Source organism: Enoplosus armatus, chromosome 18, assembly GCF_043641665.1.
Source record: "Enoplosus armatus isolate fEnoArm2 chromosome 18, fEnoArm2.hap1, whole genome shotgun sequence".
NCBI lineage: Eukaryota > Metazoa > Chordata > Actinopteri > Centrarchiformes > Enoplosidae > Enoplosus > Enoplosus armatus.
The window spans coordinates 6,589,206-6,608,975 of record NC_092197.1 but is presented as its reverse complement, the minus strand read 5'-3'; the positions used below and the strand labels follow the sequence as shown (position 1 = coordinate 6,608,975).

Genomic DNA, 19,770 nt, shown 5'->3' with positions numbered 1-19,770 from the left:
AGATCAGTACACATAATTACATAAATAAGTAATAAGTACATAAAACTACAACGTAAAAAATGGTATGAACAGACATTTAAGTCAGTGCACAGTCGGCATGATCAAACCAGAGAAGAAAGACCAACATTTATGGACTCAGTTGAGTCGTATCCGACACCAACTCACACTTTTCTTTGGTGTTAATGAATGAAAGACAAGAGGGGGGTTCTTTGTGTCTCTTCTTCCTGCAGCAGACACACCGAAGCTCCCCTCAGAGGGCAGTTGGTGACCCCCCCCCCACCCCTCCCCTTATGAAACACGAGATAAATCTGTTAATGAAGACGCTCATAATGGATTGGCCCAGCAACTGTCCCACCAGTCTGAGCGTGGAGCTCTTCACTAACGTTACAACACACAAGGTAGGTTACACACCATGTAGCTTAACAATGTTTCAGTCTGTGAACGTACGTGTGCGTCAACTGTGAAGATATAATGTCATAGAAATAAATATACACCTTAGCACAATATACATGACTAAGAGCAGTTAAGTAGCTGTTGCCACTGGTTTGTCCTTGTGTGTGTGTGTGTGTGTGTGTGAGGCCCTGGAGGGCAGCTGTCCTTGTCACTCCTCAGTAGTTATTGTTAGAAACAAATGGTGCCCACGGGATTCCTTTCATGACACATGTTGGTTCTTTTTAAAGTAGCCCACCACCAGAAGCAATGGTGAAACGGATTAAATGTCAATCACACCTTAACAGACGATCTCACAGTGTGTGTGTGTGTGTGTGTGTGTGGTCAGATCGTCCAAAGCCTCCAGAGGACAAACTATTAGGTCAGTAACTATGAGAAAGCTGGCTGACTGGGATGTTCTTATGAAATATATTCTAAACCAACGAATCAGACGTTCGCTTCCAAATTTGTACTTTTACTTGAGTGTTTTCTTTTCATGCTACTTTATTATTATTATTCACTAAATTTATTTGACGGCTTTAGTTACTTTTTACTTTACAAATTAAGATTTTTGCACTCAAAACGTTTGCCACAAATGAAACTACTAAATAAAACTTTATACAAGTACATCTGAAACAATTGGTCAATCAGTTGATTGACAGAACATTAATTAGCAACTATTTTGATAATTGTTGAAGTGACTTTTCATGCAAAAAACATTTCATGATATAAATGAAATTAATAAGATGGGTCATGAGAAAGAATAGAAAACAAAGTTCTAATCTTACTTTTTGGTCTTTGGGCCTCAAACTGTTATTGAAATGAAATTTAGAGGGGAAGTCTTTCTTTGGTGGAACTGCAAACAACTCATATACATCTGAAACATATCAGGGGCTCCAACTAGACACTGCTTTCTGTCTGAGGTCAAAAGCCAAAAAGGTTGGAAACCACCGGTTTAATCTTTAACAAAACAGCTGTATTTTATAAACTTAAGGTGTCTTTTAATAAATGTTGTGGAGCAGCAGTATAAAAGAATAAAATGGAAATACTTGAGGGCACAAAGCATATTGTAAGACATACCACCTTTATTAAATGCACAGTATCACAAGGAACATTTCCATTAATTGTGGATAAGCTACTCACATGATGCACAAAGCATTGAATTGATTGATAGAACTGGCTGATTAAAGCAGGATTAAATCTGCCAGGAGAGCGCACACACACACACACACACACACACACACACACACACACACACACACTTGCATACAGATGTCTCGGAGACATTAGTCACACACACAAACACACACTCTTTCTCTTTGTATTCACACAGTAAGTAAAATCTGTTATCTGCACAGGAATGAAAATTGTAATCTTTTTTTCTTTTACCATATATTTACAAAAAAATCCGTAACCCCCCCCCCCCTCCCCCAAGATAGATTACATTCAAAAAAGGTCCCGACCCTTCTAGATTACATTCAAAATAATATACTATTCATGATGCAAAGTCACAGTTATTCATCTGAAAGAGGATCAAAATAGGCTACAGTCAGTCAGAGGTTGAGTGGTGGGTTTTTTTTTGGCCAAGAGGCGACCTTTTGACCTCCTCGCCATTGGCCACACGTCTGCTGGAACAGAGATCCTGATGTTTTAATCAGATCCAGAGTCTATGGTCCTCCGACAGGCAGACAGACAGTATCTCAAACAGCCTCCGCGTGAGCTCCCCGTCACAGTGGAGAGGAAAGAGGAGATCATTTTTCTTTTTTTTCTTCAGAGAAAAAAGCACATTGTTCAAATAAAGTCCTCCGCAGATCAAAAGTTGCCCAAAAAACAAAACAAAAACAGGATTGTATTCTCACTGGTATTATGAACGAGCACAAAGAAATTATACAATGTAGCACAAATAAAATTGTATTTACATATAATATGTATTGCCAGTGGCCCATAACACGTTGTCTTCAATAGATGTCGCACGGTTTTGACATGATACCTGCTTCAAACAGATTATACTATTAAACATAGCCTACTATTGATATTGACAAATATCAGAGCTGTACAGAATGGACGGCGAGGTATGTACAGCGGACACGTGACTATTATACAGAACTGACAAACGCTGTAATAAAAACATAGAGGGACACGTCATTTTCATCAAGAACGATGTGTCAGAGTTGCTTCAGTCATGGCCAGCAAAGCAAGGGTGACATGTTTTTTGTTTTGTTGTTGTTGTTAAGTGCAGTTGAGGTCGAGGCAAAGAGAGTTCAGCCGCTCAGGTTGTGCATTTGGGGGTTTAGTAACGCTACAAAGTGCACTTAACATAACTTATTGTCTCAGCAAATAGCCTTACTGCTTTATGCCTCCATATGGAAATACATTATTATGAAGGAGAACTCACTGCTGTTTTTCTTTGCAAAAGATCAATACAGAAGTTTGTACCACCACAATTTAATATTTTAGCCTTTTTTTTTTTAATCTCAGGAAAACAGAACTATTGAAGATAATTTTGAAAATGAACTACAAGAGCATTAAGGTCCTCAGCTTGTACAAATGTGCTTTACCGATGCCCCTGAAGTGAGGAGCAGTATCAGTCTCCGCCCGACTGACTGGGGCCGCTCAGAGAGATGAAAGCACCCCTGGGACACTTTAAGGGCAATCAGACTCTTAATTAATCCTTTTTACTGCGGCCTCTCAGCCTACTATGTAGAATTAAAGATTAGATCCTCAAAGTACAATCTCTTAATGCAAATAAATAACAAATAAAACAAGCAGCAACGTCAATAAAGACAAAACTAAAGTGCTGAAAACAAAGAAATCCTCCATATACTTAACCCACATCAGTGCACAGTAAGCTGCATTAAAATGCCCCGTCGGTCCCTTTTAGAAATTAGGCAAAAAAACGAACACTCATCTTCTCTTTAAACTCATAAACACCCACAAACATTTGAAAACCTGCCTCTGAAGATGCATACAAAACCACATCACTTACAGATATGGGCCACCGAACAACAACGATTTGCTAAATGGCTGCTGGTGAATGAGGAAATTAAAGTAAAACAAACTGTGCTCATCTTTTTTTCTTTTAGGGGGGGAGGGAGGGGGGGTTGATAGGCACAGCTCAACGCCGCCGAGTCCTCGTTCTCTGTGCTTTAGATACATCAAATGAAAAAAGGTTGTGAAATGAGTCGAGCACTCCAACAAACGCTTAAAACACCACTTTGTAAATATAGATGACCCCGTGTGATCAGTGTAAAACATGAACAGATATTTACATAAAATATGACAAATGATTTTGATGTTATTCAACAACAACAAAAAAAACATACTCAAAATGCTGTATGCCCTTGTGTTTTATAACCTCAACACTGATTTCACATTGGGAAGTCCTTCAGTGGACTTCAGCAGGTTATATATAACAAACACAGGCATCTATAAGAATCTACATGGGTCTTTTTAAACGTACGTGTTTAATAATAATGATATTAATACACGTTTGTTTAAAATTCAAACAAGCAAACGACTCAAAAACCACTGATTTAAATCAACAGCTTGGTATGAAAAACAGAGTCAACATTTATAAATTCTACAAATATTAAAATAGTCTGTGACATATAAAAGAAAAAAGCTTCGGCTGCAACTTAATGAGTCAATTCTTTTTTTTAAATCTTCCTGCAGAATATGTTGCTGTGTGACGTTGCTGAAAGAAGAGAAAGCTCTATCTACAAAGTTGTGTCCATACACTGTCCATTATGGAGACACATAATTTTCCCTTTTGTTCGTTTCCCAGCAAGTATGGTATACAGGACAGTGATTACTGAACGCGATGAATGTAGACAGAATAACCCAGTAATCAACGTTTCTTATTATCGGGTTTCATTTGTTTTTATGCCTTTAACATATGTTGTGTTGATGGTTTGGATAAAGTTACATAATCCTGTATGCATTTTGGTTTCCATTTGTGAAACATGCCTCAGTGACGTCTGCGAATGGATAAGAAAGGAAAAAAGCAAAACAAAAATCACTCAAAATTTAAGGCTTTTCTCGATGTAATGAGGACACGGACGATAGCATTTACAGTAACATTTACAGCCAGGTACTGTACACAGACGCAGGCGCTCACACAGTCGCACGGCCTTCGTTTTCCCCCTCTCCTCTCCGCTCCATCAACACACAACCGCTCGATCCACATACCCAGCTCGCACACATGCACGCAAAGTACATACAGGAAGGGCCGGTGCCTCAGCCCAGTATGTCCAGGTACACGGGCGAGGCCTTGGCGAGGCTCTGGAGCATGCTGTGGATCTCCTTGATGTTCAGCCTCATGTAGGGCTCCCTCTGCCAGCAGCCCAGCATCAGGTCGTACACCTCTTTAGGGCAGGTGCGGGGCCGCTGCAGCACGCGGCCCTGGGTGATGCACTCAATCACCTGCAGGATACAGGGCGACAGTTCATTTAAGAAGTAATGCAAGGGGCCACAAGACAAATCTGAGGGGTCGCAAGATATCTAAGAAGATAGGAAAGCAGAAGAAACATATTTATGCTACACAATTATTTTTAATTTTCAGACTTTCCTATAATCTTTGCTTTTTTTTCTTGTGAATTACCAGATAATTACCAGATATTTTACTTATTCAGATAAAAAAGGTAAAAAAAAAAAAATATATAAAAAAAAAGGTCACTCTTTGGATGAAGAGGGGTCACAAGCAGGTATTGCTCCATTCAAAGGGGTCAAAGGTCAAATGCCAAAGAGCTTGGGAACCACTGTATTAAGTGAGTAAACTGACATTTATGTGTACAGTCACTGGAGTTCCACCAAGATACTGTAAATGGATAACCACAGGTCATCTACCACACGTTCTCTGTCTGCCGAATTACTTAAAATAAATTATGTAAATATTACTTCTAATACTTCATCTACTACTTCAACTATTGTTTTAACATAAATATTACGCTAGATAGGAAGGGGAAAAAATCCAGTAAATATACAGTCAAACCTTTTAAGATCACTTTTCAAACTAAATGAATGTTGGTTCTGTTAATCTTTGAATCTTTAGTTTAGAAAGTTAAAGGTTTTATTTGGTCAGTGTTGGATATCTGTTAGTTGCAGAGCTGTGTCACATACACCTGGTTTTTAATGAATTTTCCAGGACTTTTGCTATCAGGAGAACTGTCTCTGTGTGTTCAAGTGTAGGTCGTGAACTGCAGACCTCGTGTGACTCTGACCTCATTGTTGGAGAGTTGGTACCACGGCTGCTTGCCGTAGGTGAAGATCTCCCACAGCACCACGCCGAGGCTCCACACATCGCTCTCTGTGGTGAACCGCCGGTACATGATGCTCTCTGGGGGCATCCAGCGGATTGGCAGCATTGTATGGCCGCCCACCTGCAGAGAGAGAGAAACATCAGAAACCATCACCCGAAGAGCTCAAAGCTGCTGGTTAAACTAATTGTACTTTATTTTCCATGAATATTTATAATAATTGGGTACAGATATAATTTTCTGGAATCCTAATGACTGTGGTAATCCCCTGACTTTTCCTCTTCTGCCACCGTGAGGTTGAAAGTTGTGGTTTTAAGTGAAATATCTTGACAAGGCTTTAGTACAGATATTCCATGTCTATAGAGGATAAATTGTAATAACTTCTACTGTCATCTTGGTGAAAGAATTGTCCAACACTTTGTTTTGTGACCAAATACCTCCAAACGAATGACATTCCTAGTGCTAATTAGCAAATGTTAGCATGCTAACACCCTAAACTAAGATAGTGAACCTGGTAAACATTATACCTGCTAAACATCAGCATGTTAGCATTGTCCTTGTGTAGCATGATAGCATGCTGACATTAGCATTTAGCTCTAAGCAGCACTGCTGCGACCAAGTACAGCCTCACAGAGCTTCTGGCATGGCTGTAGACTCGCTGTCTTGTTACAATACTATGTTGAAATATGTTTGTGATATCATGTTTAAACATTATATATAAAAACAAACAATGTCTAGTCAATAGCACAATTAAAATTACACTCAATTGTTAGTTTATTAGGTACACCTCGCTAAAACTAATAAAGTCTAATACGACAGTCCTGCAATAAATTCTACCTTCATTAAGGTTATAATGTTACTATGTATATTTAACTGTACTGCTTCGTACAGAGAGGTGTTTCTGTTATTTAGTCTGCCCTCATTTACTTAAATTGGGTGGATAAAATAACAGAAACACCTGCTAGTATAATACAATACAGTACCAAAAACTGCATCCTCCAAAATGGCCGTACAATTGAATCAACACCTCTCTAAAACATTATAACCTTCATGAAGGCTGGATTTATTGCAGGACTATTGTATTAGACTGCATTAGTTTCAGCTAGGTGTACCTTATAAACTGGGAACTGAGTGTATTTTTGAGAGTGAGCAATTAAGTTTAGTCACTCTGGCATTCCCGAAACACGCCTGTAATTCCTTAATAACCTTTTATCCAGCTGGTGTCTTCCTGTCTTCTTCCATCAGTTATTTCCTGTCTGCTAAACGCATTTCCTTCTCTTTCTGTTACCCCTTTAATCCAATCACCTTTGCTGTACGTCCATCCTTTCACCGCTCACCATCTCACCTACATAGTATCTGAGCCAGTGTTAGGGTTTGTACCAAATACAGCATCCTAAGAGGCTCAAACCAAGGAACTGACTACTTTCTGCCCTAACAGCATAATTATTGTCTAACCTGTTAATTGTTGCCTTTCCAAAAGCACAATACGTCATCAAGAATCTGCTTATGGGAGTGAACAATGGCGCACAATCTAATTCTATATAATTCTAGTTTTATTCACGACTAAACGTGACTTTTATGCAGTTATGTTTGTTTTCCTGGTTGATCTAATGTGTCACATTATTGTATCACATGATTCCCTTTTGATTAGCAGCATTACAGCAGTTGAGACGGCCTCATATTGTTAGCTGTGTTCATGCTTTTGATTTATATTTGATAAAAATGTTTGATATCAGGAGTCGGTGACAGGCCCTCTTCATGGTGATCTTATCTGATGCAGGCCAATGCATCTCGGAGATTATGTTTTTATGTGTGTGCCTGTGTTTAGATTTCTGACTCCACTTTGGGCAGCAGAGGGCACTGTGGGATTCAAACTAGGATCTGAGACGCAAAGGATGAGGGAATAAAATACATCCATGTGTTCCTCAACATGACAAATTTGAATCCTTTTTTTATTGGCCTGTATTGTGGTGTTAAAGTGTAATCTTACCACAACCGTCAGTGGGTTACATCATACACTATAACTCCTCCATAGTTTAATATGATGCCGTTCATGTAGAGTGAAGGGAAGTATTAACTCCTTGCCCAGGGAAAAAGAAAAACTGCCGATGCATTTTTGCACTGTTGGCCCTTATTACCATGGAAACAGTAATTTTATGCAGATTATAGAATTTGCATTTAAATGGTATTAAAAATAGATAAAATACCTCTGGTTAAAATTGTCATTTCTGCAGCTACACAGTTATTTCAGGCCAAAACTGGAATAAAATTCTAATTACATATTTCAGACTGTGCGTATGTGGCTGCATTTCCATATTTCTGTGTGTATATCAGAGGATTGTGGCTGTTTCTGTGTGTGTGTGTGTGAGTAAGAGACTGGGGGCCAAGACGAGGTTAGAAAATGGAAAATAATCAAAAACTACTTTGGACTCACTCTGTAGTAGTCTGTGCTGTAAACGTCTCTGGACATGCCAAAGTCTCCTATCTTGACCAGCAGGTTTTCTCCTACCAGGCAGTTCCTGGTTGCCAAGTCTCTGTGGACAAAGTGCTGGGAGGCCAGGTAGACCATGCCAGCAGCAATCTGTTGGGCAATGTGCAGCATCTGGGACTGGGTGAGCTCCACCAGGATACTGTGTTGACCGTCCGCCATTAGCACTGCATCAGGACCGTGGGACCTGCACCCAGAAACAATCAAAACAATATATAATGCATGTAACTGCAGCAAAGATTACAACGACCAGATATACCCCTTCACTAAGGGTGGGCGATATGAATACAATTTTCAAAACAATTAGTAGATTAATTGATTCATAGTCATACGAGACTAAAGAAATCACCAAATTTGAGAAGCTTGAACCACTGACCTTTTGGCAAATCAATTAATCGATTAATCGACTAATCATTTTAGCTGTACATTAGTTGTAGCCCTAAAATGATTTATAGGTTACATAACCAGATGAGAATGTCTGTGGTTGGCAAGTCAAATAAATTAAATAACTGAAAATCTGATTTATGCAAAAATCCTGTGAATCCATGCAGCATTTCCATGAAGCAGGCCGACTCACAACACTGCTTCAATGGCCTATATTAAATAGATAGCTTCCCCGGTAGAAACAGTACACATTTTTCAGCGGACACATTTCTGTCACCTTACAGAATATTTCATAACATCGCCCAGCTCTACCTTTAATGTAAAGTGAACACTTAAAGAAATATTTGGAAATTTTGAGAAATACGCTTATTTGCTTTCTTACTGAGAGTTAGATGAGAAGATTGATACCACTGTCATCTCTGTACATTAAATATGAAGCTGGTGCCAGGAGACAGTTAGCTTAGCTTAGCATAAAGACTGGAAACAGGGAAACAGCTAGCCTGTCTCTGTTAAAGGGTAACAAAATCAGTCTACTAGTACCTCCAAAGCTAACACGTTAAATCTTTGTTTGTTTAACCAGTACATGGTGGATCATGTGCTGGACTATCTTTTGGCCCACAGCAGTGACTTCCTGGAGTCTCCGCTGGTTGCCCGGCAACTTCATGTTGATGACAGGACTCCAGGAAGTCCCGGCTCCCAGACAAGAAATGGTCGTTTTTAACCTTCAGTTTTTGTACGAATTAAACAAACAAGATATAAAGCGTTAATTAGAGAACTTTGGAGGTGCTTTATGCTAAGCTAAGCTAATTGGCTGCTTGCTGTAGCCTCATATTCACTGTGCAGATACATAAGTGGTATCAATCTCCTCATCTAACTCTCGGAAAGAAAGCAAAGTACATATCCCAAAATGTCAAACTGTTTCTTGTCAGTATTTTTAGAAGTCAAAATGATCCTACCTGAGGAACTTGTTCAGGTCACCATGTTTCATATATTCAAACACCATGATGAGCGGGTCGCTCTCTACACACACCCCGTAGAAGGTGACGATGTGTTCATGTTGCAGGTTGGTGAGAAGCTCGGCCTCTCGGTAGAAGTCCGCTCGGCCGCTCTCATTGGCCTCTTTCAGAGTCTGACGAAAGGCAAAGACACAAAGACACGGTGAGAAGCATTATCTATGAGAGTGTACGTCTAGTCAATAGAATTCACTAACTGAACGACAAATGCATTGATCTGTACCTTGACTGCCACATGGAGCTTCTCCTGGTCTGGTGTCAGGTTGTAGCACTCGGCGAGAAACACCTTCCCGAAGGCTCCCTCTCCCAGCTCCCGCTTCAGTACAATGTTGTGTCTCTTGATGTGCTGGACAACTTAAACGCAGAAAAAGACAAATCATTCTCAAGGTCACAAGTGCGTCTTGATTATTTAGTGGGAAATTTGATGCATGTAAAATGTTTTATCGTCTTCATTGAGATTTTCTGTCAGGAATATATCTGTTATCGCTGTGCAGGTCAAATTAGATTCGGCCTCCAACTAAAGAATATTTTCATTATTGAACTGTTTGATATGGCAATTGATGAATTGGTCTATATGATAACAGAAAATAGTGAAAAAATACCGGTCATGATCTCCGAGAGCACAAAGTCATGCATGATTTTGTCTGATGAAGAGTCTAAATGGATCTAAAACTGACAAAAGCAGCAAATTACACAATTTAGAAATGTTTTCTCAATTTCCAAAGTAAAATAAACTGCATGCACGTGTGTCTGAGAAAGAAAGACATCCAGGTTGATTCTGCAGTTTGTAAACAAGCTTGTGTTTCTGAACATCATCTGTAGACTAACTGTCCAGTTGCCCCGCAGAGCAGGAGTCACCATCACCATGCAGCAGGAAGCTGACAATAACTATGGCGTCCGGCAGTGACCCCTACATGGATTTATCAGAAAAGGTCCGGGTTACCAGCCGTTTGTCGAGCGAGGCGGTAACTCACACGTGTCAGATTTCAGCATGCTGCCGGAGTTACGGAAGTACTGTGGGTTCTCAATGACAGGAATCTTTGTCATCCCAATGATCACTGCGTCTGGACCCATCTCCGAGGACGACGGGGTGTTGTTGCCATTGGAGACGTGATGAAGAGGGCTGGCAGAGTCATCGTCATTACTGATGACTGAGGAGGAGCCTAGGGAGCCACAGAGGAGGAGGAGGAGGAGGAGGAGGTGGAGAGGAAAGAGATGCAGGAGGAGAGGGAAGAGGAAAGAGGAGCGGAGAAGGGGAAAAAAAATGAGGAGGAGGAGGAGGAGGAAGAGGAGGGTTGGAGGGAGAGAAGAGATAGAAGGATGTGTAAAAACATGTTCATCACACTGTAAGGATTTGGTTATGTGTGTAATCATACAGCTACATTACACTATGTTGTCAAGTTTTCATTAACTGTTTAAACATCAGTTATTTATTAATCAATTAATTAATTTAGATTTATAATTGTTGACAAATCTAATAAAAACACACTTGTATGTATGTATGCAACAAAATAATCCAAGTTTAAAAATGTCTTAGTGTCTAAAAACTATAACACAATACATTATAATGTGTTATAAACCATTTGTTAGCTGTTTATAAACTGGTGAATAAATGTGAGGTCACATAAAGTGTCACTGAGTCAACTCTTGTGATTTTAGATAAAAGGAATAGTTTGACATTTTGGGAAATTTGCTTCCTTGCCAAGAGTCAGACAAGAAGATTTAAACCTCTCGTGTCCACGCCGAATATGAAGCTACAGCAGCCGGCTAGCTTAGCTTGGCATTAAGACTGGAAACAGTTGGATTTTGCTAGCATCTGACATAGCCATTCTAGCTTTTCTCCCTGTTTCCACTCTATGTGCTAAGCTAAGCTAACCGGCTGCTGGCTTTAGCTTCATATTTAACAGAGAGTGGTATCGATCTTCTCGTCTAACTCTGGGCAACAAATTGAATAAGTGTCTTTCCCGAAATGTCAAACTATTCCTTTAATAAAATTAGTTCACCTTTAATACCAAACTTGGAGTTTCTTCCATATTTCAGAATGATCACCATCAGGACGCAGCCAGTCAAGGCAACTCCTGCGATTCCCACAACTACATAAACCTGGGAAGACAAAAAAAACAAAAAAGATTGTTTGAAACGAAAACTTCATCGAAAACATCTGGCATCCTTTCTCAATCTGGGCTCGGCATTCCATGAAATCTGAGGAGTCATGAGATTATTTACAGGATAGGAGAGCAGAAAAAAATATGCTACGTAAAATGATGTTTATTTTTCCAGACTTTCCTCTAATGTTTACTTTGTTTTCTTGAGAACTGCAAGATAATTTTAGGCAACCTTTTAAAAATAATTCAAACAAAACAAGGGGAGAAAAAAAACTCCCTTTGGTTAAACTGGGACAGCTGGCAGATATAACAAGTAAACATTTGTTTAATGGGTCACAAGCCAAAAGTCTGGGAACCAGTGCTTTAAATGGTCAGGACTGATGAGGATCACTTACTGCAACACTGTCATCCAGAGGAGGGAGTGGCGAGTCTGAAAGAATCAAAATCCTCATCAGAACATTTGAAAATAATAGCAGTTATTAAGTGCAAGCAATTGATTGTGTCATGTTATAAATAGCTCTTTAACTCTGAGCCAGTGGTGGAATATAACTAAGTACATTTACTCAAGTACTGTACTTGAGTATTTCCATTTTATGCTACTTTATACTTCTACTTCACTACATTTTGGAAGCCAATATTGTACTTTTTACTCCACTTGTATATTCAGGATATTAATACAAAATATATATCAACTAATAAATTATGATGTAGGCCTATTTTTATGGATTAAATATATAAATTAGCTCCACCTTTACCAGCTGCAATATTAGTGATGCTTACACATTAATGCGTCACTAATTATAATCCAGTATGATCCTGAAATGGGCCATTCTGCATAATGAGTACCTCTTACACTGTGGTTTTGCTACTTTTCCTTAAGTAAAAGCTCTGAGTACTTCTTCCACCACAGCCCCGAGCCCTCTGAGAGTTCGAACACCTACCAGTAGTGTCTGTGCAGACGCAGGATGAAGTCACAGGCCACAGGAGGAGAAATAGATGGACATCGTCAGAACATTTGAAAACAACAGCAGTTAATACGTGCAAGCAATTGATTGTGTCACGTTATATATATAGTGTGTAACTCTGAGCCCGTGGTGGAATGTAACTAGGTACATTTACTCAAGTACTGCACTTTTGACTTGTACTTTACTTGAGTATTTCCATTTTATGCTACTTTATACTTCTACTCCACTACACTTTGGAAGCTAATATTGTACTTTTTACTCCACTTGTACATTCAGGGTGTTAATACAAAATATAAATCAACTAATACATTATGATATATTATTATGGATTAAGCCACCAGCTGTATATGAATTAGCTCCACCTTTACCAACTGCAATATTAGTGATGCTTACACATTAATTTGTCACTAATTATAATGCCATTGTGCATAATGAGTGCCTCTTACTTTTGGTGCTTTTACTTGTAACAGAGTATTTTTACTTTTACTCAAGTAAAAGCTCTGACTACTTCTTCCACCACTGCCCTGAGCCCTCTAAGAGTTCAAACACCTACTAGTAATGCCTGTGCAGAAACAGGATGCAGTCACAGGCCATAGGAGGAGAAATAGATGGACATCATGGAAGAGTTCATTTGAACTATGTTTGCAGTTATTATCAAGCTAATAAGTATAACCATTGTTGGTTTTATAAAGCTGAATCATTACTTACAGTAGTAGGGGTCTTCTGTTAAAGAACCAAAAACATATGTATGTTAGCAGCCATAAACAGACAGTAGCCTCAGAAATTAGACTTGTCACTGAATGAAACAAAATGATGAGAAGAGCATATTCACACCTGTGTGGCCGATGTCAGGCGGGTCGATGAACTGGGCAGAGACCTTCTTCTCGTCCCGGCCGTACTTATTCTTTGCCACCAGCCTGTACATGCCGTTGTGGATGTGCGTGGGGTTGACCAGCTGCAGGCAGCCGTGGTACTCGCTCTCAGTGGACAGATGGATCATGGTGCGGATGTAGTCCTGCTCGTGGAGAGGCATGTTCTGGTGATACCACTGCAGCTCGGGTTTGGGGTTCCCTGTCACGCTGAAGGGGATGCACCAGTGGTGGTCCCGCTCTGGCCCCAGCAGCTGCTGGATGGTGGGGGCAACTGACACGGAGGCAACAGTAGAGGAAGAGTAATAACGGGATGACAGGAAAATCAACACCAGGAGTAAAAGCCAGTAGGAGATGCAACATTTATGGGCTCAGAAAGGAGATGCAGTTGGGGAGGAGAAGATGATCACACGACATGTGGAACACTAACATCAGGAAAACATGGAAGAGGAGAGAGAGGAGAAGTGTGGCACTAAACAAGCATAGGAGTATGGTAAGGCATGAGGAGCTTCACAGGAGGAAGAGTTATGGACAGGAGACATCATCAGAGTCAATAAGATCTGCCAAGAGACAGTAATGATAACAGACTGAGGAGCCGTGAGCTTGCACTGGAAATAACAAGGTCTATAAGAAGGCATTTAAAAGACCATGAGAGGAAATTAGATGCATGCTATAGTTGGTTAACATTTACAGTCAATGACAACAGAAAAGTAAGAGTCCTTACAGAGAATATTGAGCTGAAGGGTGGCCTCTGTCTGACCGACCATGTTCTCGGCGCTGCATATGATCACCCTGCCATTATCATTAGGAGACAGGTCTGACAAGGTGAGGCTGCTCTCCATATCTGAAGGGTCAATCTGTAAACACAGCGTTATCATTTGCATTATGTGTACCATTAAATGTTCCTTTGTGGGTTGAGAAAATTCTCTTGCTTCTTAAAATAAATGAACTATCTTAAAAAAAATAATGCACATAATGATCTTATAGGATATGATGCATTGCTGTAGATTTATACCCAACAGTATATAAAGTTATTCTTTAAGTACATTTTGCTGATACTAATACTAACATACTTTGAATTAAGTAAGGTTTTGAATGCATGACTTTTACCTGAAGTGGAATATTTTCACTGTGTGGTATTACTACATTTACTTCCACTTCTCCCATCGCTGTCTTTAGTACAAATACAATAACCAGTTAGCTTCCCACTTCAACAGGCTGACTGCACAGTACACACCTCCCACCAACCTTGTAACACATTAACAACACATATTGAGATTGAGGATAAGTTCTTATTATCAACAGATTCTATGAAAAGACCAACAATGTGTCCACAAATAAATTCTGATGTTTTACCAAAGGTTCAGATAAAATATAACTTTAATGATTCCCAAGGGGGGGGGGGATTCACGAGCTACCCAGCAGTATATAAAGCAACTAAAATTAGCCTCACCTTTACCAGCTGCAACATTAATGTGATGTATTTATTATTACACCAATAATTATAATCCAGTAATATAATAAATACTATTCTGAAATGGGCCGCATTGCATGATGAGTACTACTCTCAGTACTTCTTCCACAACTGGAGGAACATATCACCCAGCAAAACAGGGCTCACTCACATGTTTTTTAATAGTTGTTGACAACAATGCAGCTCTATGAGAAGAGGAATAAGTCACACATCTGATTTGTTGAAGATAAGAAAAATAAAGAATATCACCAAACGTGTCCTATCATGACCTTTATCCCGCTGCAGTTCACAGAGGTAGCTTTAAAGCTCATGTAATATTTTCAACCATGAGCATCCCATTTCCCAAGATTTCTCATGTTAAAATTTAAAACAAATCGTGAGCCCAGAGTGGTGGACCTGTAAGGTTTAAACAGGGAGCTGTGAGGTGAACCGGCTCACCTCGTGGTAGGTAGAGAGCAAATCAAGGTTCCACAGGATCTCAGGAGGAGGGGAGCCTGAGGCGCTGCACACAGCTTTGACATTGCTCCCCTGCATCTCAGTCACGGTTTTTGGGGTGACCTCTACTTTGGGAACCACTGTGAGAAATGAGCAAACAGTAAACCTCAACATCTGCCCAGAACGTTACATGGATTTGTTTACAGATATGCTTCCATCTTTGTTTTCGATCTCTATTTACTGTCTTCGTGAAGTGAGCATCTCTCTAACCGCTCAATATCAGATAGCCAGCGTTGCTTATTATAACATGGGTTTCACATTACCACAGTCAGGCGGACTGAGTGTTTCAAAGGCCTTCATCACTCCTCTGTCGTCTATGCATTTCAACTCTTGGCTGTCAGTTTCTTCTAGGAGCCTCAGTTTGATCCAAAAGTTCTTGCAAACACAATCCAGAGGGTTTCCAGACAGGAGGAGCCTAGAAAAGAAAAACACAGCACATGAGAAACTCATCGTCTTTGCTTGCACTGACAAGTTTATGTACACGAGACACTTACGGGTATGTTGCGTTAAAGTTCTGAAATGTTCTCCATGACAGTGTCGACAGGTTATTGTATCTGAGATTTCTAAAAGGAAAAAAACAACACAAATAACAATCAAAATCCAAACAAGGCCACTCATGTGTACATCAATGAAATAATGAAAGTCTTTAAAATGCTTCTTACACGTATTGAAGCCTTGTATTGTTGAAAAATGCATCTGGTGATATAGATGTCAGTCTTGTCCTCGTCACTGTGCTGTTGGGCGTTAAGATGTGGAGTTATCAGGTAATCTACAACTTCAGCGTGTTGTGATTCCATGTAAAACATACTGTGTGATACTTACAGATTTCTGAGGTTTATGTAGGGCTTCAGACTGTTGTCATTGATGTCAAGCAGTCTGTTCTGATTTGAAATGTATCTGTGAAAAGATAGAAAAGAGTCTCAGTGAAATCATGCATTCATTTAATGTAAAGTTTGAAGGCAAGACAGGTCAGCTAAATAACTTGATCGGAAACTAGCATGTTTGAGTTATATTCCACAATGTCACAGTGTGAAACAAGAGAAGCAGCCGTGTTTGTGTGTTTTATGAAACTAAATACCATGACATACCATGTTCTTTTAATTTTTAATTTATTTGTAGTCAGCTAAATTTTATATAAACTGCCCACGCAGCTGTCATATTCCTTCACTGAGGGAATTTGGTCTGCAGCACATTTGATTGTCAATTTAATGTAAGCCAGCACAACAGCATGTATTTACACACGGGCACTATGTTGTTCATATTAGTTGTATTTATTACTGGGCATACAAACATAATGTCTTTAAAGGTTTTTAATAAAGATCAAAACATACAACCGCTTTTTATGGCCTAAAGGTGTATTATAAACTAATAAGTATCTGCCATCTTGGCTACAGACAGTCAATAATCAGTACACCTTGATTTATATTTAAAAAAATCACAACTTGAAATCCTTGTTTTTTATAGGGGCCAACTAAACTACTACTATTACCAGGTCATGACAGTGCAAAGCAGAAGTTTTATGAAATATTTGAAGACAAAATACCTTTTTTTCTTACTATATTAATTGGAGGTATATCATTGAAGAGTTTGAGTAATAAATGAAAAGGAACCTTTTTTTATTTTAGCTTTTCACAGTAAAACAAGCCTTTCAGCGTCAGCAAAGATGAACAACTTAGATGTAGTTCTGATGTTACCCTGCATGTGTTTAACAACCTGTGAAATCCATCTGAGAATGATTGCTGGTTGTTTTTTATTTTGGTGGTTTGTTTACAAGAGGGTTGTACCTTTAACAACACAAAGCTGCAATATATTACAAGTTACAAGCAGTTTACCAGGGTCAGTGCTGCTTTAGGAGTTTTGTCTTTATTTCCAAGTATTATCAACGGGGCATAGGCATTTTTAAATTCATGGTTAGATTTTTAGAAGGTGCAGCCCAATAGTCTTCACTCTTTCATTGTAATATTGTGCTTCTAATGTGAAACTGGTGGATATATTTGTCAAAACTGCACATTTTACTCGCTAAAAACAAGAGATGTTCCTTCAGACAAATTGAGGAAAGTGTACAAGGCTGCTGCAAGACTAAAGGACTGAAGAATCGTCTTTTGATCCGACTACAGAAGACGCCTAAACCACATCCATGATGGGTATGTGGCACCTAGTTCCAGTCTGTCTGCCTCAGAAAACTCACCCAGTCTCCCCTCCATCCTCCAGTGGGTGCCATGCAGTTGTGTACTTGAGCAGGGTTGTAGCAGGTACACTCCTACACACTGACGCAGATAAGGCTACATAACTATCGCCGGCTGTATACAACTGATGTGATCTCATGTGTAATCTGGCAACAATGTGGTCATTTTGAAACAATACTGAGGCTGTTTTTTTTCTCACACCGCCGCCCAAAAGCCGAATTAACACCTCAGAGGCTGCGGCGGGCCTAAACATTTACTCCATCACTACCTCTGGAGCTGTTTTGTAAAGGAAACACCGACTAATCCAAATAAGCCTGACGCGCACTCTCACCACCATTACGCATACACACACACACACACACACACACACACACACACCGTCGTCGTTAGTGGCACGCGCAGCCCCCATCTCCGCCACACATACACGCACACACGCGCGCGCACACATATACTAGGCTACATGATCTGACAAACCCATTGGTTATAAGAGTAAAATCACACATTTTGTGTTTGACATTAAGCGCAGAAGACAGATCTCTGTTGATCTTTAATCCACAAGGGGGGAATAATATCAGGCCTGCTGTTATTAATAGTGCTGCTGATGTTATTATTATCTTTATTATTATTATAATCCCAGCCCCTGGGTATTATTGCGACCTACGATCGAAGGTAGTTCTTTACGCATTGCATCCTAATAAGTTCATACGCCGTCTGCGCGATCATTTTCATACACTTACATCTCGGTGATGTTTTCCATGTCATCTAACGTGAGGACAGGGAAATCCTCGATCCCCGGTACAGAATCAATACAAACAATCCTTGAGATGCTGCAAGTGCAGGATGCGGGGCAAGCATCGCTAAATCTCCACAGCCCCATCAAAACCAAAAACAATCCAAGACGAGCCATGCCATATCCCCCCGCGCTGGAGTCCATCGCAGGTCCAATGATATCCCCCAACGAATCCCCCAAACAGAATCTGGTCAAATTGAATTATCGTTAAGATTTCCTCCCTCGCCGAGTTTATCTGGCCAAGTTAATCCTTTCGACTCCGCAGGAAAAAAAAAGAGAGACTACGCCGTCGGCGAGGAATGCGCAGAGCCCACGGTTTTAATATCAAGCTGCCATGGACTGGCCTTCCCGTCTCCGCAGAGCTGGTATCACACTACTGCATATCGATGTCGTGAAGCAAGGTGTCAAGTGGTCCGTCCTGGTGCTGCTGCTGCTGCTGCCGCTGCCGCTGCTGCTGTCTCACTCCTCTATCTCGGGCACAGACTGTTCGCCTCTGCCTTGTAAAACAAATATGAGGTGTTCCAGATGTTTAGAGATCAATAGGCAGGGCCCCCACGAGCGATTTCTCATATGTGCGGTGATGGGGAGGAAAATAAGAGAGACTGCACAGTGGAGTAAGGATGCGTGGTGATGCTGCGTGTGTAGGGAGGAAGGCTACCTGCATGCGTCTATCGATTATCGCCGAGGACGAGCGCATCTCCCCCAGCCATCACTGGGATTGGGTTTATAGGGGAGATGGATGCGGTGATACCCTGGAGATGTATTCCTGACAAGTTGCATTTATAGGAATTTGTTTTGGGAAATGACAATTTCGATCAAAAACCTGAAACATCAGATGCTGCAGTCTCATCAGGCTGCACATGTGGCCCAGCTGTGGGTCAAATGCCCTGTTTGTGGCGGGCACAGCAGCAGTGTGGATGTAAACTCTTGTGTTGTAGTTACTCTGAAGCCATGCATTGGATGAAAGCAGCGCTTTCCCCCCACACCAACACTGTTGTACGGTTGGCCATTAGGCCTATAGTGTGACGTACGGTTGACGCACAAGACGGGGTGCATCTATGAAAAATAATTACCTATACTATGTCTGCAAGCTCCAAATGAGTCTCACTCCAATCACTGATCAGTGAACGATAGGACAAAGAATTGGAAAAAACAAAAACATATGCTGTATTTTTTTTTTTAATTCTTCCTGGCTAAGAGCATTTTGTCAGAAATAATTGCATTTTTTCTATTAATTTGGACACAAATAACAAAAACATCCAAATTACAACCCACTGTAATCATTTTTAACGGTTTTATGTGTAGCACTGAGAGGGA

At 40.2% G+C, this 19,770-nt stretch overlaps 1 protein-coding gene across 1 annotated transcript; it reads right to left on the bottom strand.

Annotated features, from left to right (window-relative positions):
- Window positions 1-4,665: 4,665 nt before the first annotated feature.
- Window positions 4,666-18,597, bottom strand: ntrk2b (neurotrophic tyrosine kinase, receptor, type 2b). The gene is made up of 16 exons (XM_070924358.1): window positions 18,401-18,597; window positions 16,300-16,374; window positions 16,140-16,211; window positions 15,972-16,040; window positions 15,741-15,892; window positions 15,421-15,557; window positions 14,233-14,365; window positions 13,447-13,782; window positions 12,070-12,104; window positions 11,573-11,672; window positions 10,544-10,732; window positions 9,793-9,923; window positions 9,513-9,685; window positions 8,119-8,359; window positions 5,649-5,807; window positions 4,666-4,851 (listed from the first exon to the last, which is right to left on the bottom strand). Exons 1-16 carry the CDS (start codon window positions 18,595-18,597, stop codon window positions 4,666-4,668), a joined length of 2,385 nt encoding a protein of 794 aa, XP_070780459.1.
- Between the last annotated feature and the right edge of the window lie 1,173 nt (window positions 18,598-19,770).

What these genes read in the sequence shown, in the direction of transcription:
- ntrk2b (XM_070924358.1), bottom strand. Translation starts at nt 18,597, where the DNA reads ATGGACTCCAGCGCGGGGGGATATGGCATGGCTCGTCTTGGATTGTTT. An exon ending in CTCCAAGTTTGGTATTAAAG is followed by an intron (nt 10,733 to 11,572) that starts GTGAACTAATTT and finishes GTGGCTCCCTAG; the next exon opens with GCTCCTCCTCAGTCATCAGT. An exon ending in ACAGCACAGACTACTACAGA is followed by an intron (nt 5,808 to 8,118) that starts GTGAGTCCAAAG and finishes CTCTCTCTGCAG; the next exon opens with GTGGGCGGCCATACAATGCT.